Consider the following 18,031-nt stretch of genomic DNA (forward strand, 5'->3'; position numbering starts at 1 on the left):
ATTATTGGGTATTGTGATGTCATTATGGGGTATTGTGATGTCATTATGGGGTATTGTGATGTCATTATGGGGTATTGTGATGTCATTATGGGGTATTGTGATGTCATTATGGGGTATTGTGATGTCATTACGGGGTATTGTGTGTAAATTGATGAGGAACAATTGTTATTTAATCCATGTTAGAAAAAGGCTGTAACGTAACTATTGATGGCAAATATAAATCAAAACTGGATAGTGTTCGGAGATTGGGTGGGACAATTTTTTTAAACAAAAAAAAACAAGATAACTAATGTAAAATATCCTGTGTCCGTAAAATGTATATAGTATGTGTATAAGTTGGAAGTAGAGGCCTAAGTGTTGTTGTTCATTAGTTTCCTCCCATTAGGGGAGGAATGGTAGGGTTAGGGGAAAATAGTAAAGGAAAATATATTTTAAATAATATATATTTATAAAAAAATATGGGTGATTGGATATGATGTAGACAATTACATAGAAAGACGCCACAATCCATTTGCAATATTAAAGCTGATCCATCAAAAGCGCACGATTCAACGAATAAACGAAGCTTATTGGTTTAGTTGAATCACGTTAGTTATGAAGGGTGAATAAGGGGGTTAAGTGAGGTGTTCATGTAGAAAAAAGGTTCATGAACTCACTTGGCGGGCAGCGTCTCGATGTCTCTGATCTCTCTGCTGACGGTCATGGTGAAACCGTCGATGACATAGAAGTGCTCCTTCCCAAACAGGAGCAGCCCCTCGCTAGTGTCCAGACCCTGCACCCGCGCACATTACATGTGCTGGATCTGGAACAGAACATAATATACCACTATATTAATACATTATAATATACCACTATATTAATACATTATAATATACCACTACATTAATACATTATAATATACCACTATATTAATACATTATAATATACCACTATATTAATACATTATAATATACCACTATATTAACACATTATACTATACCACTACATTAATACATTATAATATACCACTACATTAATACATTATAATATACCACTATATTAATACATTATAATATACCACTATATTAACACATCTATAATATACCACTCAGTACTCCTCCCTATATTAATACATCAGTACTCCATCCCCTACATTAATACATCAGTCCTCCTCCCCCCATCTATAATATACCACTCATCTCCTCCTCCCCCCCACTATATTAATACATATATAATATACCACTCAGTCCTCCTCCCCCCGTCAGTCCTCCTCCCCCTATAATCAGTCCTCCTCCTCCCAGTCAGTCCTCCTCCCCTATATTAATACATCAGTCCTCCTCCCCGTCAGTCCTCCTCCCCCGTCAGTCCTCCTCCCCCGTCAGTCCTCCTCCCCCGTCAGTCCTCCTCCCCCGTCAGTCCTCCTCCCCCCGTCCTCCCCCCCCCCGTCAGTCCTCCTCCCCCCCCATCAGTCCTCCTCCCCCGTCAGTCCTCTTCCCCCGTCAGTCCTCTTCCCCCGTCAGTCCTCTTCCCCCGTCAGTCCTCTTCCCCGTCAGTCCTCCTCCCCCGTCAGTCCTCCTCCCCCCCGTCAGTCCTCCTCACCCCGTCAGTCCTCCTCACCCCCGTCAGTCCTCCTCACCCCCGTCAGTCCTCCTCACCCCCGTCAGTCCTCCTCCTCCCCATCAGTCCTCCTCCTCCCCGTCAGTCCTCACCCTGTCCTCTTACCTTCTCGCCCTCCTCCAGTAGTCGTAGCAGTGATGTGTTGTCTGTCCTCTGTTCCTCATCCAGACCTCCTGACTCTAAGATCTGTTCCTGGAGCAGGTCTTGTTCCTCATCGGCTCTGTCCGTGGTGGAGCGTGACCTCTTCAGAGGGGCCTTCACCAGACCTGGAGGGGGGGGGGGGACAAGTGTGTGAGTAACTATGACCTTGGTGTCGTAACTATGACCTTGGTGTCGTAACTATGACCTTGGTGTCGTAACTATGACCTTGGTGTCGTAACTATGACCTTGGTGTCTTGTAACTATGACCTTGGTGTCGTAACTATGACCTTGGTGTCGTAACTATGACCTTGGTGTCGAAACTATGACCTTGGTGTCGAAACTATGACCTTGGTGTCGAAACTATGACCTTGGTGTCGAAACTATGACCTTGGTGTCGAAACTATGACCTTGGTGTAGTAACTATGACCTTGGTGTAGTAACTATGACCTTGGTCATACATGCAGTTTAGTTTCCTTTACAGTCTCTCTGAGAGCTAGTATAGTTGAATAACTCGTCTCATGTCTCTAGTGTGTGTGTGTGTGTGTGTGTGTGTGTTGTAGTGCTGAGCGATTAACATCTTTCGGTTCAATTATTTGAATTACATTTTGTTCCTTTTTTCCCCCTTTTGAGATACACTACATGACCAAAAGTATGTGGACACCTGCTTGTCGAACATCTCATTCTAAAATCATGGGCATTAATATGGACTTCGTCCCCCCCTTAGCTGCTATAACAGTCTCCACTCTTCTGGGAAGGCTTTCCACTAGATGTTGTAACATTGCTGAGGGGGACTTGTTTCCATTCAGTCATAAGAGCGTTAGTGAGGTCGGGCACTGATGTTGGGCGATTAGGTCTGGCTCGCTGTTGGCGTTCCAATTCATCCCATTCGATTGGGTTGAGGTCAGGGCTCCGTGCAGGCCAGTCAAGTTCTTCCACACTGATCTCGACAAACCATTTCTGTATGGACCTCGCTTTGTGCACGGGGGCATTGTCATGCTGGAACAGGAAAGGGCCTTCCACAAACTGTTACCACAGAATCGTCTAGAATGTCATTATACGTTGTAGCGTTAAGATTTCCCTTCACTGGAACTAAGGGGCCTGAACCATGAAAAACAGCCCCAGACCATTATTCCTCCTCCACCAAACTTTACAGTTGACACTAATCATTCGGCCAGGTAGCGCTCTCCTGGCATCCCCCAAACCCAGATTAGTCCGTCGGACTGCAGGATGGTGAGGCGTGATTCATCACTCCAGAGAACGTGTTTCCACTGCTCCAGAGTCCAATGGCGGCGAGCTTTACACCACTCCAGACGACGCTTGACATTGCGCATTGGTGATCTTAGGCTTGTGTGCGGCTGCTCGGTCATGGAAACCCATTTCATTAAGCTCACGACGAACAGTTCTTGTACTGACGTTGCTTCCAGATGCAGTTTGAAATTTGGTAGTGAGTGCTGCAGGACAAACTATTTTTACGTGCTACGTGCTTCCACACTCGGCAGTCCCATTCTGTGAGCTCGTGTGGCCTACCACTTCGTGGCTGAGCCGTTGTTGCTCCTCGACGTTTCCACTTCACGATAACAGCACTTACAGTGGACCAGACCGCTCTAGCAGGGCAGAAATTTGACGAACTGACGGTGGCACGTTGAAAGCCACTTAGCTCTTCAGTTAGGCCATTCTAGTGCCAATGGTTTGTCTATGGAGATTGCATGGCTGTGTGCCTGACTTTATACACCTGTCAGCAACGGGTGTGGCTGAAATGGCCAAATCCACTCATTTGAAGGGGTGTCCACATACTTTAGTATACACAGTGCATTCAAAAAGTATTCAGACCCCTTGACTTTTTCCACATTTTGTTACGTTACAGCCTTATTCTAAAATAGATTCAATAAAAATGTATCCTCAATCTACACACAATACGGGGCGGCAGCGTAGCCTAGTGGTTAGAGCGTTGGACTAGTAACCGGAAGGTTGCGAGTTCAAACCCCCGAGCTGACAAGGTACAAATCTGTCGTTCTGCCCCTGAACAGGCAGTTAACCCACTGTTCCCAGGCCGTCATTGAAAATAAGAATATGTTCTTAACTGACTTGCCTGGTTAAATAAAGGTAAAAAAAAAAAAAAAAAAAAATACCCCATAACAAAGCAAAATTTTTTTTTTTTTGCAAATGTGTGTGTGTATGATACATATATATATATATATATATATCTACATACACACACACACACACATTTGCAAACATTTAAAAAAAAACATTTTTGCTTTATTATGGGGTATTGTGATGTCATTATGGGGTATTGTGATGTCATTATGGGGTATTGTGATGTCATTATGGTGTATTGTGTGTAGATTGATGAGGATACATGTGTATGTATGTATGTATGTATGTATGTATGTATGTATGTATGTATGTATGTATGTATGTATGTATGTATGTATGTATGTATGTATGTATGTATGTATGTATGTATGTATGTGTGTGTGTGTGTGTGTGTGTGTGTGTGTGTGTGTGTGTGTGTGTGTGTGTGTGTGTGTGTGTGTGTGTGTGTGTGTGTGTGTGTGTGTGTGTGTGTGTGTGTGTGTGTGTGTGTGTGTGTGTGTGTGTGTGTGTGTGTGTGTGTGTGTGTGTGTGTGTGTGTGTGTATATATATACACACACACACATATAAAAACAAGATATACCTTATTTATATAAGTATTCAGACCCTTTGCGATGAGACTCGAAATTAAGCTCAGGTGCCTCCTATTTCCATTAATTAATCATCCTTAAGATGTTTCTACAACTTGATTGGAGTCCACTTGTGGTAAATTAAATTGTTCATGGTTGGACATGATTTGGAAAGGCACACACCTGTCTATATAAGGTCCCACAGTTGAGAGTGCATGTCAGAGCAAAAACCAAGCCATGAGATCGAAGGAATTTTCCGTAGAGCTCCGAGACAGGATTGTGTCAAGGTACAGATCTGGGGAAGGGTAAGAAAACATTTCTGCAGCATTGAAGGTCCCCAAGAACACAGTGGCCTCCATCATTCTTAAATGGAAGAAGCTTGGAACCACCAATAGTCTTCCTAGAGCTGGCCGCCTGGACAAACTGAGCGGGAGAAGGGCCTTGGTCAGGGAGGTGACCAAGAACCCGATGGCCACTCTAACAGAGCTCCAGAGTTCCTCTGTGGATATGGGAGAACCTTTCCAGAAGGACAACCATCTCTGCAGCACTCCACCAATCAGGCCTTTATGGTAGAGTTGTCAGACGGAATCCACTCCTCAGTAAAAGGCACACGACAACCATTGGAGTTTGCCAAAAGACACCTAAGGACTGTTTTTCAGCAGCAGGGACAAGTCAGGATCGAGGGAAAGATTAACAGAGCAAAGTGCAGAGAGATCCTTGATGAAAACCTGCTCCACAGCGCTCAGGACCTCAGACTGGGGCGAAAGGTTCACCTTTCAACAGGACAGCGGCATTAAGCACACAGCCAAGACAACGCAGGAGTGGCTTCAGGACAAGTCTCTGAATGTCCTTGAGTGGCCCAACCAGAGCCCGGACTTGAACCCTATCGAACATCTCTGGAGAGACCTGAAAATAGCTGTGCAGCGACGCTCCCCATCCAACCTGACAGAACTTGATAGGTGTGCCAAGCTTGTAGCGTCATACCCAAGACTTGAGGCTGTAATCTCTGCCACAGGTGCTTCAACCAAATACTTTTTGTATATGTGATATATATTTTATTTTTTCTAAATACTTTTTTTTTTGCTTTGATATTATGGGGTGGCAGGTAGCCTACTGGTTGGGCCAGTAACCGAAAGGTTGCAAGATCAAATCCCTGAGCTGACAAGGTACAAATCTGTCGTTCTGCCCCTGAACAGGCAGTTAACCCACTGTTCCTAGGCCGTCATTGAAAACAAGAATTTGTTCTTAACTGATTTGCCTAGTTAAATAAAGGTAAAAAAAAAAAAAAAACATGGATTATTGTGTGTAGATTGATGAGGAGGGAAAAAACAATTCAATCCATTTTAGAATGAGGCTGTAACATAACAAACTGAGGGAAAGGTCAAGGGGTCTGAATACTTTCCGAATTCACTGTATAGTGTAAATCAGATGAAACCTGAGCTGTGCAATGTAGTAGGGAGTTGTAGTTTCCAACAGGCCAATGTGACAATGTAGTAGGGAGTTGTAGTTTCCAACAGGCCAATGTGACAATGTAGTAGGGAGTTGTAGTTTCCAACAGGCCAATGTGACAATGTAGTAGGGAGTTGTAGTTGCCAATGTGACAATGTAGTAGGGAGTTGTAGTTTCCAACAGGCCAATGTGACAATGTAGTAGGGAGTTGTAGTTGCCAATGTGACAATGTAGTAGGGAGTTGTAGTTGCCAATGTGACAATGTAGTAGGGAGTTGTAGTTTCCAACAGGCCAATGTGACAATGTAGTAGGGAGTTGTAGTTTCCAACAGGCCAATGTGACAATGTAGTAGGGAGTTGTAGTTTCCAACAGGCCAATGTGACAATGTAGTAGGGAGTTGTAGTTTCCAACAGGCCAATGTGACAATGTAGTAGGGAGTTGTAGTTTCCAACAGGCCAATGTGACAATGTAGTAGGGAGTTGTAGTTTCCAACAGGCCAATGTTCTACATTTTTTAGCGCAGAAGACGTGACAATTACACAACAGAAGTATTTCAATTAGTGGATTACAGCTTTCAACCCACATAATACATAGTGATAATTTAACTGAAGGGGCCTCAGTGGTCTAAGGTACTGCATCACAGTGCTAGCTGTGTTACTAGAGATTCTGGTTCGGGTCCAGGCTCTGTCTCAGTGGTCCAAGGTACTGCATCACAGTGCTAGATGTGTTACTAGAGATCCTGGTTCAGGTCCAGGCTCTGTCTCAGTGGTCTAAGGTACTGCATATCAGTGCTAGCTGTGTTACTAGAGATCCTGGTTTGAGTCCAGGCTCTGTCGTAGCCGGCCACGACTGGGAGACCCATGGGGCTGGGCGCACATTTGGCCCAGTGTCGTCCGGGTTAGGGGAGGGTTTGGCCGGCAGGGATGTCCTTGTCCCATCATGCACTAGCGACTCCTGCGGCGGACCGGGCTCAGTGCACGCTGACACCATCGCCAGGTGTAACAGTGTTTCCTCAGACACATTGGTGTGTCTGGCTTCCGGGTTAAGCGGGCATTGTGTCAAGAAGCAGTGCGGCTTGTTTGGGTTGTGTTTCTGAGGACGCACGGCTCTCGACCTTCGCCTCTCCCGAGTCCGTACGGGAGTTGCAGAGATGACACAAGACTGTTCACTACCAATCGGATACCACGAAAGTGTAGATTAAAAAGTGGTATAATAAACAGAATAAAACAATTCGAATAATAAAACTGAAACGACCTCAAAAAGTATTGCTATGTGTCCTCTGTCCGTCTTACCTTTGACTCTGGCGATGGTGTCCTCTCCGTGCACCTCACCAGGTTCATGCTGAGCGGTCTCTCCCTCAGTGTCCTGCTCTATAGAATGCTGATACATCCCAGGATTCCCTGAAAGCAGTCTCATGTAGTACTCCTTACTGTCGTAGCTTATCGCTCGGCGGTAACGCACCGGCTTCTGGATGAGGGGAGGGAGAGGAAGAGAGGAGAGAAAGAAGAGAGGGGAGGAGGAGAGGGGAGGAAGAGAGGAAGAGAGGGGAGGAAGAGAGGAGAGGAAGAGAGGGGAGGAAGAGAGGAGAGGAAGAGAGGGGAGGAAGAGAGGAGAGGAGGAGAGGAAGAGAGGGAAGGAAGAGAGGAGAGGAGGAGAGGAAGAGAGGGAAGGAGGAGAGGAAGAGAGGGGAGGAAGAGAGGAGAGGAAGAGAGGAGAGGAAGAGAGGAGAGGAAGAGAGGAAGAGAGGAGAGGAAGAGAGGGGAGGAAGAGAGGAGAGGAAGAGAGGAGAGGAAGAGAGGGGAGGAAGAGAGGAAGAGAGGGGAGGAAGAGAGGAAGAGAGGGGAGGAAGAGAGGAGAGGAGGAGAGGAAGAGAGGGAAGGAAGAGAGGAGAGGAAGAGAGGGGAGGAAGAGAGGAGAGGAAGAGAGGGGAGGAAGAGAGGGGAGGAAGAGAGGAGAGGAAGAGAGGAGAGGTTAATTAGTGATGGGGGGGGGCAGCTGACATGAAGAACACTGACGAAGAAGCATCAAAACAAGCCAAAAAAACAAGAAGCTGATCGATGCGGCTTTCAATTAGTCCATTGAAATCCTCTCAGTGTCAATCATGCTTGCAAAATGCTCAAACCGCACAGATGTTCATTGAGTGTCGTTTCAAGTGAAAACCGTTATCTAATTTGTATCCAAAATGGTGCCTTATTGGACCTTACATGACAAGGCAGGGCTCAGGCTCGTAGACACACGTTGTACCATCTACCAGACACCCATCCACCATGCATCCACAGTTTGGGCTGTTTAACCAACTCTTAACTATGGCTTCACACACACAGTGTATAAATGGCATGTCTGTTCAAGTCACTTCACCCTGTTGTCAGACAGATGCTAACTGTGGGAGTCTCAGGTCTGAGATCGTGAGGGGGAGCAGAGGAGGACACTGATAGGAGCTGGGCTGGAGCAGGACAGAGTAACAGAGTATTACAGGAGGAGAGGAGCTGGGCTGGAGCAGGATAGAGTATTATAGGATAGGATCTGGAGCAGGACAGAGTAACAGAGTATTACAGGAGGATAGGAGCTGGGCTGGAGCAGGACAGAGTATTACAGGAGGATAGGAGCTGGGCTGGAGCAGGACAGAGTATTACAGGAGGATAGAAGCTGGGCTGGAGCAGGACATAGTATTATAGGATAGGAGCAGGACAGAGTAACAGAGTATTACAGGAGGATAGGAGCTGGGCTGGAGCAGGACAGAGATTTACAGGAGGATAGGAGCTGGGCTGGAGCAGGACAGAGATTTACAGGAGGATAGGAGCTGGGCTGGAGCAGGACAGAGATTTACATGAGGATAGGAGCTGGGCTGGAGCAGAACAGAGTAACATAGTATTACAGGAGGATAGGAGCTGGAGCAGGACAGAGTTTTACAGGAGGATAGGAGCTGGGCTGGAGCAGGACAGAGTATTACAGGAGGATAGGAGCTGGGCTGGAGCAGGACAGAGTATTACAGGAGGATAGGAGCTGGGCTGGAGCAGGACAGAGGTTTACAGGAGGATAGGAGCTGGGCTGGAGCCGGACAGAGGTTTACAGGAGGATAGGAGCTGGGCTGGAGCAGGACAGAGTAACAGAGTATTACAGGAGGATAGGAGCAGGGGCTGGAGCAGGACAGAGTAACAGAGTATTACAGGAGGATAGGAGCTGGGCTGGAGCAGGACAGAGTAACAGAGTATTACAGGAGGATAGGAGCTGGGCTGGAGCAGGACAGAGTAACAGAGTATTACAGGAGGATAGGAGCTGGAGCAGGACAGAGTAACAGAGTATTACAGGAGGATAGGAGCTGGGCTGGAGCAGGACAGAGTAACAGAGTATTACAGGAGGATAGGAGCTGGAGCAGGACAGAGTAACAGAGTATTACAGGAGGATAGGAGCTGGGCTGGAGCAGGACAGAGTAACAGAGTATTACAGGAGGATAGGAGCAGGGGCTGGAGCCGGACAGAGTAACAGAGTATTACAGGAGGATAGGAGCAGGGGCTGGAGCAGGACAGAGTAACAGAGTATTACAGGAGGATAGGAGCGGGGGCTGGAGCAGGACAGAGTAACAGAGGTTTACAGGAGGATAGGAGCAGGGGCTGGAGCAGGACAGAGTAACAGAGGTTTACAGGAGGATAGGAGCAGGGGCTGGAGCAGGACAGAGTAACAGAGGTTTACAGGAGGATAGGAGCAGGGGCTGGAGCAGGACAGAGTAACAGAGGTTTACAGGAGGATAGGAGCTGGGCTGGAGCAGGACAGAGTAACAGAGTATTACAGGAGGATAGGAGCTGGGCTGGAGCAGGACAGAGTAACAGAGTATTACAGGAGGATAGGAGCTGGGCTGGAGCAGGACAGAGTAACAGAGTATTACAGGAGGATAGGAGCTGGGCTGGAGCAGGACAGAGTAACAGAGTATTACAGGAGGATAGGAGCTGGGCTGGAGCAGGACAGAGTAACAGAGTATTACAGGAGGATAGGAGCTGGGCTGGAGCAGGACAGAGTAACAGAGTATTACAGGAGGATAGGAGCTGGGCTGGAGCAGGACAGAGTAACATAGTATTACAGGAGGATAGGAGCTGGGCTGGAGCAGGACAGAGTAACAGAGTATTACAGGAGGATAGGAGCAGGGGCTGGAGCAGGACAGAGTAACAGAGTATTACAGGAGGATAGGAGCAGGGGCTGGAGCAGGACAGAGTAACAGAGTATTACAGGAGGATAGGAGCTGGGCTGGAGCAGGACAGAGTAACAGAGTATTACAGGAGGATAGGAGCAGGGGCTGGAGCAGGACAGAGTAACAGAGTATTACAGGAGGATAGGAGCTGGAGCAGGACAGAGTATTACAGGAGGATAGGAGCTGGAGCAGGACAGAGTATTACAGGAGGATAGGAGCTGGAGCAGGACAGAGTATTACAGGAGGATAGGAGCTGGACAGAGTATTACAGGAGGATAGGAGCTGGAGCAGGACAGAGTATTACAGGAGGATAGGAGCAGGGGCTGGACAGAGTATTACCGGAGGATAGGAGCAGGGGCTGGACAGAGTATTACAGGAGGATAGGAGCAGGGGCTGGACAGAGTATTACAGGAGGATAGGAGCAGGGGCTGGACAGAGTATTACAGGAGGATAGGAGCAGGGGCTGGACAGAGTATTACAGGAGGATAGGAGCAGGGGCTGGACAGAGTATTACAGGAGGATAGGAGCAGGGGCTGGAGCAAGACAGAGTATTACAGGAGGATAGGAGCAGGGGCTGGACAGAGTATTACAGGAGGATAGGAGCGGGGGCTGGAGCAGGACAGAGGTTTACAGGAGGATAGGAGCAGGGGCTGGACAGAGTATTACAGGAGGATAGGAGCAGGGGCTGGAGCAGGACAGAGTATTACAGGAGGATAGGAGCAGGGGCTGGACAGTATTACAGGAGGATAGGAGCGGGGGCTGGAGCAGGACAGAGGTTTACAGGAGGATAGGAGCAGGGGCTGGACAGAGTATTACAGGAGGATAGGAGCGGGGGCTGGAGCAGGACAGAGTATTACAGGAGGATAGGAGCAGGGGCTGGACAGAGTATTACAGGAGGATAGGAGCGGGGGCTGGAGCAGGACAGAGGTTTACAGGAGGATAGGAGCGGGGGCTGGAAGGCACTAAAAATGTGATGATTCTGCCAATACCGTGGCACGACCTTTACCCCCCCCCCCCAACAGTACTAACTGTTGGTTTATATGCATTCATACACTGAGTGTACAAAACATTAGGAACACCTTCATAATATTGAGATGCACCCTTCCCACCCCTTTTTCCCCTCTGAACAGCCTCAATTCACCTGGATAGTCTATGTCATGGAAACGGCAGGTGTTCCTAATGTTTTGTACACTCGGTGTATAGCTCCCATTCTGACAAGTGTTCTTGTTTTGTTTTTTCTCCCTTGGGGTCGGTTGAGAACACGGCTGAGTCATGTGGCTGACGAGGCTAATTCATGTAGCATGATTTCGCTCACAAAGACTCCATTCATTGGCTGTGATGAATGGACGGCACAAACCCCTATCTCCTGCATTGTACAGTACACACACTGGAACAGTAGGGAGAACAAGGTAAGCTGTTTTTTTCTCCTATACAACGACATCGCACTTTTGGCGGTTTAACCAAGCGTTTGAACATGGTTACTACAACATGTCCTTGTCCTTACGATCATAATGCCGTATTATAGTGTCTGTAAAGAGCCCTTTGTGCTGGGCTCGGGTTACGCTACGTTACGCTATGGGTAATATACATAGAACATGTTGTTGTTATTATAGTAGTATTATAGTATTACTACAGTACCTGTACTTGGCCATTAGTGCTGGGTTCAGGCTCCGGGACGTATGGATAATGTATGTAGAACATGTCGTTGTTATTATAGTAGTATTATAGTATTACTACAGTAATACTACATTATTACAGTACCTGTACTTGGCCATTAGTGCTGGGCTCGGGCTCCGGGACGTATGGATAATGTATGTAGAACATGTTGTTGTTATTATAGTAGTATTATAGTATTACTACAGTACCTGTACTTGGCCATTAGTGCTGGGTTCAGGCTCGGGGACGTATGGATAATGTATGTAGAACATGTTGTTGTTATTATAGTAGTATTATAGTATTACTACAGTACCTGTACTTGGCCATTAGTGCTGGGTTCAGGCTCCGGGACGTATGGATAATGTAGGAAGAACATGTCGTTGTTATTATAGTAGTATTATAGTATTACTACAGTAATACTACATTATTATAGTACCTGTACTTGGCCATTAGTGCTGGGTTCAGGCTCGGGGACGTATGGATAATGTATGTAGAACATGTCGTTGTTATTATAGTAGTATTATAGTATTACTACAGTAATACTACATTATTACAGTACCTGTACTTGGCCATTAGTGCTGGGTTCAGGCTCCGGGACGTATGGATAATGTATGTAGAACATGTTGTTGTTATTATAGTAGTATTATAGTATTACTACAGTACCTGTACTTGGCCATTAGTGCTGGGTTCAGGCTCCGGGACATATGGATAATGTATGTAGAACATGTCGTTGTTATTATAGTAGTATTATAGTATTACTACAGTACCTGTACTTGGCCATTAGTGCTGGGTTCAGGCTCCGGGACGTATGGATAATGTATGTAGAACATGTCGTTGTTATTATAGTATTACTACAGTAATACTACATTATTACAGTACCTGTACTTGGCCATTAGTGCTGGGTTCAGGCTCCGGGACGTATGGAAAATGTATGTAGAACATGTCGTTGTTATTATAGTAGTATTATAGTATTACTACAGTACCTGTACTTGGCCATTAGTGCTGGGTTCAGGCTCCGGGACGTATGGATAATGTATGTAGAACATGTCGTTGTTATTATAGTAGTATTATAGTATTACTACAGTAATACTACATTATTACAGTACCTGTACTTGGCCATTAGTGCTGGGTTCAGGCTCCGGGACGTATGGATAATGTATGTAGAACATGTTGTTGTTATTATAGTAGTATTATAGTATTACTACAGTACCTGTACTTGGCCATTAGTGCTGGGTTCAGGCTCCGGGACGTATGGATAATGTATGTAGAACATGTTGTTGTTATTATAGTAGTATTATAGTATTACTACAGTACCTGTACTTGGCCATTAGTGCTGGGTTCAGGCTCCAGGACGTATGGATAATGTATGTAGAACATGTCGTTGTTATTATAGTAGTATTATAGTATTACTACAGTAATACTACATTATTACAGTACCTGTACTTGGCCATTAGTGCTGGGTTCAGGCTCTGGGACGTATGGATAATGTATGTAAAACATGTCGTTGCGGACCATCTTCTTCCTCATGCGACAGGGCCCCTCGGTCATCTCGAGTAGGAACTTGTCCAGGTGGGATCCGATGGGGGGTCCCCAGAGGCCCCGCTCTCTCAGCAGCTCATACTCAATAGACGACCACTCCTCTGTCACATACTTTAGGACATTCTGCTGCCTCTGACAGGGGATGGGGAAGAGAGAGAGAGAGACGGTGAGTGAGAGACGGGGACAGAGACGGTGAGAGAGAGAGTGAGATGGTGAGAGAGTGAGAGACGGTGAGAGAGAGTGAGAGACGGTAAGAGAGAGTGAGAGACGGTGAGAGAGAGTGAAAGACGGTGAGAGAGAGTGAGAGACGGTGAGAGAGAGAGAGAGACGGTGAGAGAGAGTGAGAGACGGTGAGAGAGAGACGGTGAGAGAGAGTGACGGTGAGAGAGAGAAGAGAGTGACAGTGAGAGAGAGAGAGAGAAAAGGAGAGATAGACAGAGAGAGAGCGAGACAGAGAGAGTGCGAGAGAGAGAGAGAGCTATTTGGCACTAAACAGACAGTACATGGTGGCAGACTATCTGACCACTGTGACTGATAGAAAACGGAGGAAAACATTGACTATGTACTCAGTGAGCACAGTCTGGCTTTGGAGACCGGTCGTCACAGACAAACCTGGCTGCCCAGAGAGGACAGGCTGTGCTCACTCTGCTCCAGAGGAGAGGTAGAGACAGAGCTGCATTTCCTATTACACTGAAAAATACTCAGAGAATACTCAGAGAAAGAGAATATTTCTTTCGCAAAATTATAATTCAATACAAAGAATTTGAAACTATAAAAGATGAAGAAAAAATGTAATATTTGTTGGGTGAAAAGCCCAAATGTGCAGTTTTGGCAGCCATATATGTGACCTCCTGCCACAACCTGAGGAACAGCCAGTGAAAAGTGCAAAGTAATGTCGATAATAAATATTTTCCATCTTTGCTGCTGTCCTGAGGCTGTCCTGAGGCTCTCTCTCTCTCACTCTCTCTCTGTCTCTGTCTCGCTCTCTCTCTCTCTCGTCTCGCTCTCTCTCTCTCTGTCTCGCTCTCTCTCTCTCTGTCTCGCCCTCTCTCTCTCTCTCTGTCTCGCTCTCTCTCTCTCTCTCTGTCTCTCTCTCTCTGTCTCGCTCTCTCTCTCTCGCTCTCTCTCTGTCTCGCTCTCTCTCTCTCTGTCTCGCTCTCTCTCGATCTCTCTCTCTCTCTCTGTCTCGCTCTCTCTCTCTCTCTGTCTCACTCTCTCTCTCTCTCTGTCTCGCTCTCTCTCTCTCTGTCTCGCTCTCTCTCTCTCTGTCTCGCTCTCTCTCTGTTTCGCTCTCTCTCTCTCTGTCTCGCTCTCTCTCTGTTTCGCTCTCTCTCTGTCTCGCTCTCTCTCTGTCTCGCTCTCTCTCTGTCTCGCTCTCTCTCTGTCTCGCTCTCTCTCTCTCTGTCTATCTCTCCTTTCTCTTTCATACCAGGTCATGAGTCTTCTCAGTCATGTTGACAATGGTCCACTACCATTGCTTTAATGTATTGTTGTTCTCATTAATATTATTGTTGTAGTTGTTGTTAAATGTAATCCCATGTCCACAACTACTATTATTATTGCTGTTGGTCCCACCATTTATTTACTTATATACAGTGCCTTGCGAAAGTATTCGGCCCCCTTGAACTTTGCGACCTTTTGCCACATTTCAGGCTTCAAACAAAGATATAAAACTGTATTTTTTTTGTGAAGAATCAACGACAAGTGGGACACAATCATGAAGTGGAACGACATTTATTTGATATTTCAAACTTTTTTAACAAATAAAGAACTGAAAAATTGGGCGTGCAAAATTATTCAGCCCCTTTACTTTCAGTGCAGCAAACTCTCTCCAGAAGTTCAGTGAGGATCTCTGAATGATTCAATGTTGACCTAAATGACTAATGATGATAAATACAATCCACCTGTGTGTAATCAAGTCTCCGTATAAATGCACCTGCACCTGTGATAGTCTCAGAGGTCCGTTAAAAGCGCAGAGAGCATCATGAAGAACAAGGAACACACCAGGCAGGTCCGAGATACTGTTGTGAAGAAGTTTAAAGCCGGATTTGGATACAAAAATATTTCCCAAGCTTTAAACATCCCAAGGAGCACTGTGCAAGCGATAATATTGAAATGGAAGGAGTATCAGACCACTGTAAATCTACCAAGACCTGGCCGTCCCTCTAAACTTTCAGCTCATACAAGGAGAAGACTGATCAGAGATGCAGCCAAGAGGCCCATGATCACTCTGGATGAACTGCAGAGATCTACAGCTGAGGTGGGAGACTCTGTCCATAGGACAACAATCAGTCGTATATTGCACAAATCTGGCCTTTATGGAAGAGTGGCAAGAAGAAAGCCATTTCTTAAAGATATCCATAAAAAGTGTTGTTTAAAGTTTGCTACAAGCCACCTGGAAGACACACCAAACATGTGGAAGAAGGTGCTCTGGTCAGATGAAACCAAAATGGAACTTTTTGGCAACAATGCAAAACGTTATGTTTGGCGTAAAAGCAACACAGCCCATCACCCTGAACACACCATCCCCACTGTCAAACATGGTGGTGGCAGCATCATGGTTTGGGCCTGCTTTTCTTCAGCAGGGACAGGGAAGATGGTTAAAATTGATGGGAAGATGGATGGAGCCAAACACAGGACCATTCTGGAAGAAAACCTGATGGAGTCTGCAAAAGACCTGAGACTGGGACGGAGATTTGTCTTCCAACAAGACAATGATCCAAAACATAAAGCAAAATCTACAATGGAATGGTTCAAAAATAAACATATCCAGGTGTTAGAATGGCCAAGTCAAAGTCCAGACCTGAATCCAATCAAGAATCTGTGGAAAGAACTGAAAACTGCTGTTCACAAATGCTCTCCATTCAACCTCACTGAGCTCGAGCTGTTTTGCAAGGAGGAATGGGAAAAAAATTCAGTCTCTCGATGTGCAAAACTGATAGAGACATACCCCAAGCGACTTACAGCTGTAATGGCAGCAAAAGGTGGCGCTACAAAGTATTAACTTAAGGGGGCTGAATAATTTTGCACGCCCAATTTTTCAGTTTTTGATTTGTTAAAAAAGTTTGAAATATACAATAAATGTCGTTCCACTTCATGATTGTGTCCCACTTGTTGTTGATTCTTCACAAAAAAATACAGTTTTATATCTTTATGTTTGAAGCCGGAAATGTGGCAAAAGGTCGCAAAGTTCAAGGAGGCCGAATACTTTCGCAAGGCACTGTATATATATATTTTATTTTTCGATATGTATACTTTGACAATGTAAGTAATAATGTACTTTCAATTCAATTGACATGGCGAAAGAGAGCGAAAGCGAGAGGAGGAGAGAGAGGGGAGAGAGAGAAAGAGAAAGAAAGAGAGAGAGAGAGAGAGAGAGAGAGAGAGAGAGAGAGAGAGAGAGAGAGAGAGAGAGGAGAGAGAGAGAGAGAGAGAGAGAGGAGAGAGAGAGAGGAGAGAGAGGAGAGGAGAGAGAGGAGAGGAGAGAGGAGAGGAGAGAGAGAGAGGAGAGAGAGAGAGGCAGAGAGAGGTTCAGAGAGAGAGAGGAGAGGAGAGAATGAGTGAGAGAGAGAGAGAGGAGAGGAGAGTGTTAGAGAGTGAGAGTGAGAGAGTGATACTGTGTGTTTAGGAGAGTCAGAGGTTATTACAATGCAGTGAGTCTGCAGTCTGTAGGAGGAGAGGAGAGTTCTGTAGCAGAGGACTAGAGAGACAACACAGTGAGGACTGATAGGAGAGAATACTGTGTGTTTAGGCAGAGTGTTATTACATGTGTCTGTCAGGTTCAGCATATAGAGATCTGATAGGACTTGTGTAGTGTGTACTATAGTGTTAGAATGCAGTGAGTACTGTAGTGTTAGACAATGTAGTGTGCACTGTAGTGTCAGAATGCAGTGAGTACTGTAGTGTTAGAATGCAGTGAGTACTGTAGTGTTAGAATGCAGTGAGTACTGTAGTGTAGTAGAAAACGCAGTGAGTCCTGTGCTGTTAGACAATGCAGTGAGTACTGTAGTAGACAATGCAGTGAGTACGGTAGAGTTAGACAATGCAGTGAGTACTGTAGTAGACAACACAGTGAGTACTGTACTGTAGTAGACAACACAGTGAGGACTGAAGAAGACAACACAGTGAGGACTGAAGTAGACAATGCAGTGAGTGCTGTACTGTAGTAGACAACGCAATGAGTACTGTACTGTAGTAGACAACGCAGTGAGTACTGTAGTGTAGTAGACAACGCAGTGAGTACTGTAGTGTAGTAGACAACGCAGTGAGTACTGTAGTGTAGTAGACAACGCAGTGAGTACTGTAGTGTAGTAGACAACGCAGTGAGTACTGTAGTGTAGTAGACAACGCAGTGAGTACTGTAGTAGACAACACAGTGAGTACTGTAGTGTATTAGACAACACAGTGAGTACTGTAGTGTAGTAGACAACACAGTGAGTACTGTAGTGTAGTAGACAACACAGTGAGTACTGTAGTGTTAGAATGCAGTGAGTACTGTAGTGTTAAGACAACGCAGTGAGTACTGTAGTGTAGTAGACAACGCTGTGAGTACCGTAGTGTAGTTGACAACGCTGTGACTACCGTATTGTGGTAGACAACACTGTGAGTAGCGTAGTGTGGTAGACAACGCTGTGAGTACCGTAGTGTAGTAGACAACGCTGTGAATACCGTAGTGTAGTAGACAACGCTGTGAGTACCGTAGTGTAGTAGACAACGCTGTGAGTACCGTAGTGTAGTAGACAACGCTGTGAGTACCGTAGTGTAGTAGACAACGCTGTGAGTACCGTAGTGTAGTAGACAACGC

The 18,031-nt window shown here is 45.9% G+C and overlaps 1 protein-coding gene across 1 annotated transcript in view; it reads right to left on the bottom strand.

The window, feature by feature from the left end:
- wdfy3 (WD repeat and FYVE domain containing 3) overlaps positions 1 to 18,031 on the bottom strand; it is a 206,092-nt gene that overhangs the window by 30,551 nt on the left and 157,510 nt on the right. The window contains 4 exon segments of the mRNA XM_046351507.1: positions 657 to 802; positions 1,702 to 1,862; positions 7,142 to 7,316; positions 13,126 to 13,359. Coding sequence (XP_046207463.1) covers positions 657 to 802; positions 1,702 to 1,862; positions 7,142 to 7,316; positions 13,126 to 13,359 — 716 coding nt within the window.

The sequence above is a fragment of the Oncorhynchus gorbuscha genome, linkage group LG05 (genome assembly GCF_021184085.1).
Source record: "Oncorhynchus gorbuscha isolate QuinsamMale2020 ecotype Even-year linkage group LG05, OgorEven_v1.0, whole genome shotgun sequence".
Lineage (NCBI taxonomy): Eukaryota > Metazoa > Chordata > Actinopteri > Salmoniformes > Salmonidae > Oncorhynchus > Oncorhynchus gorbuscha.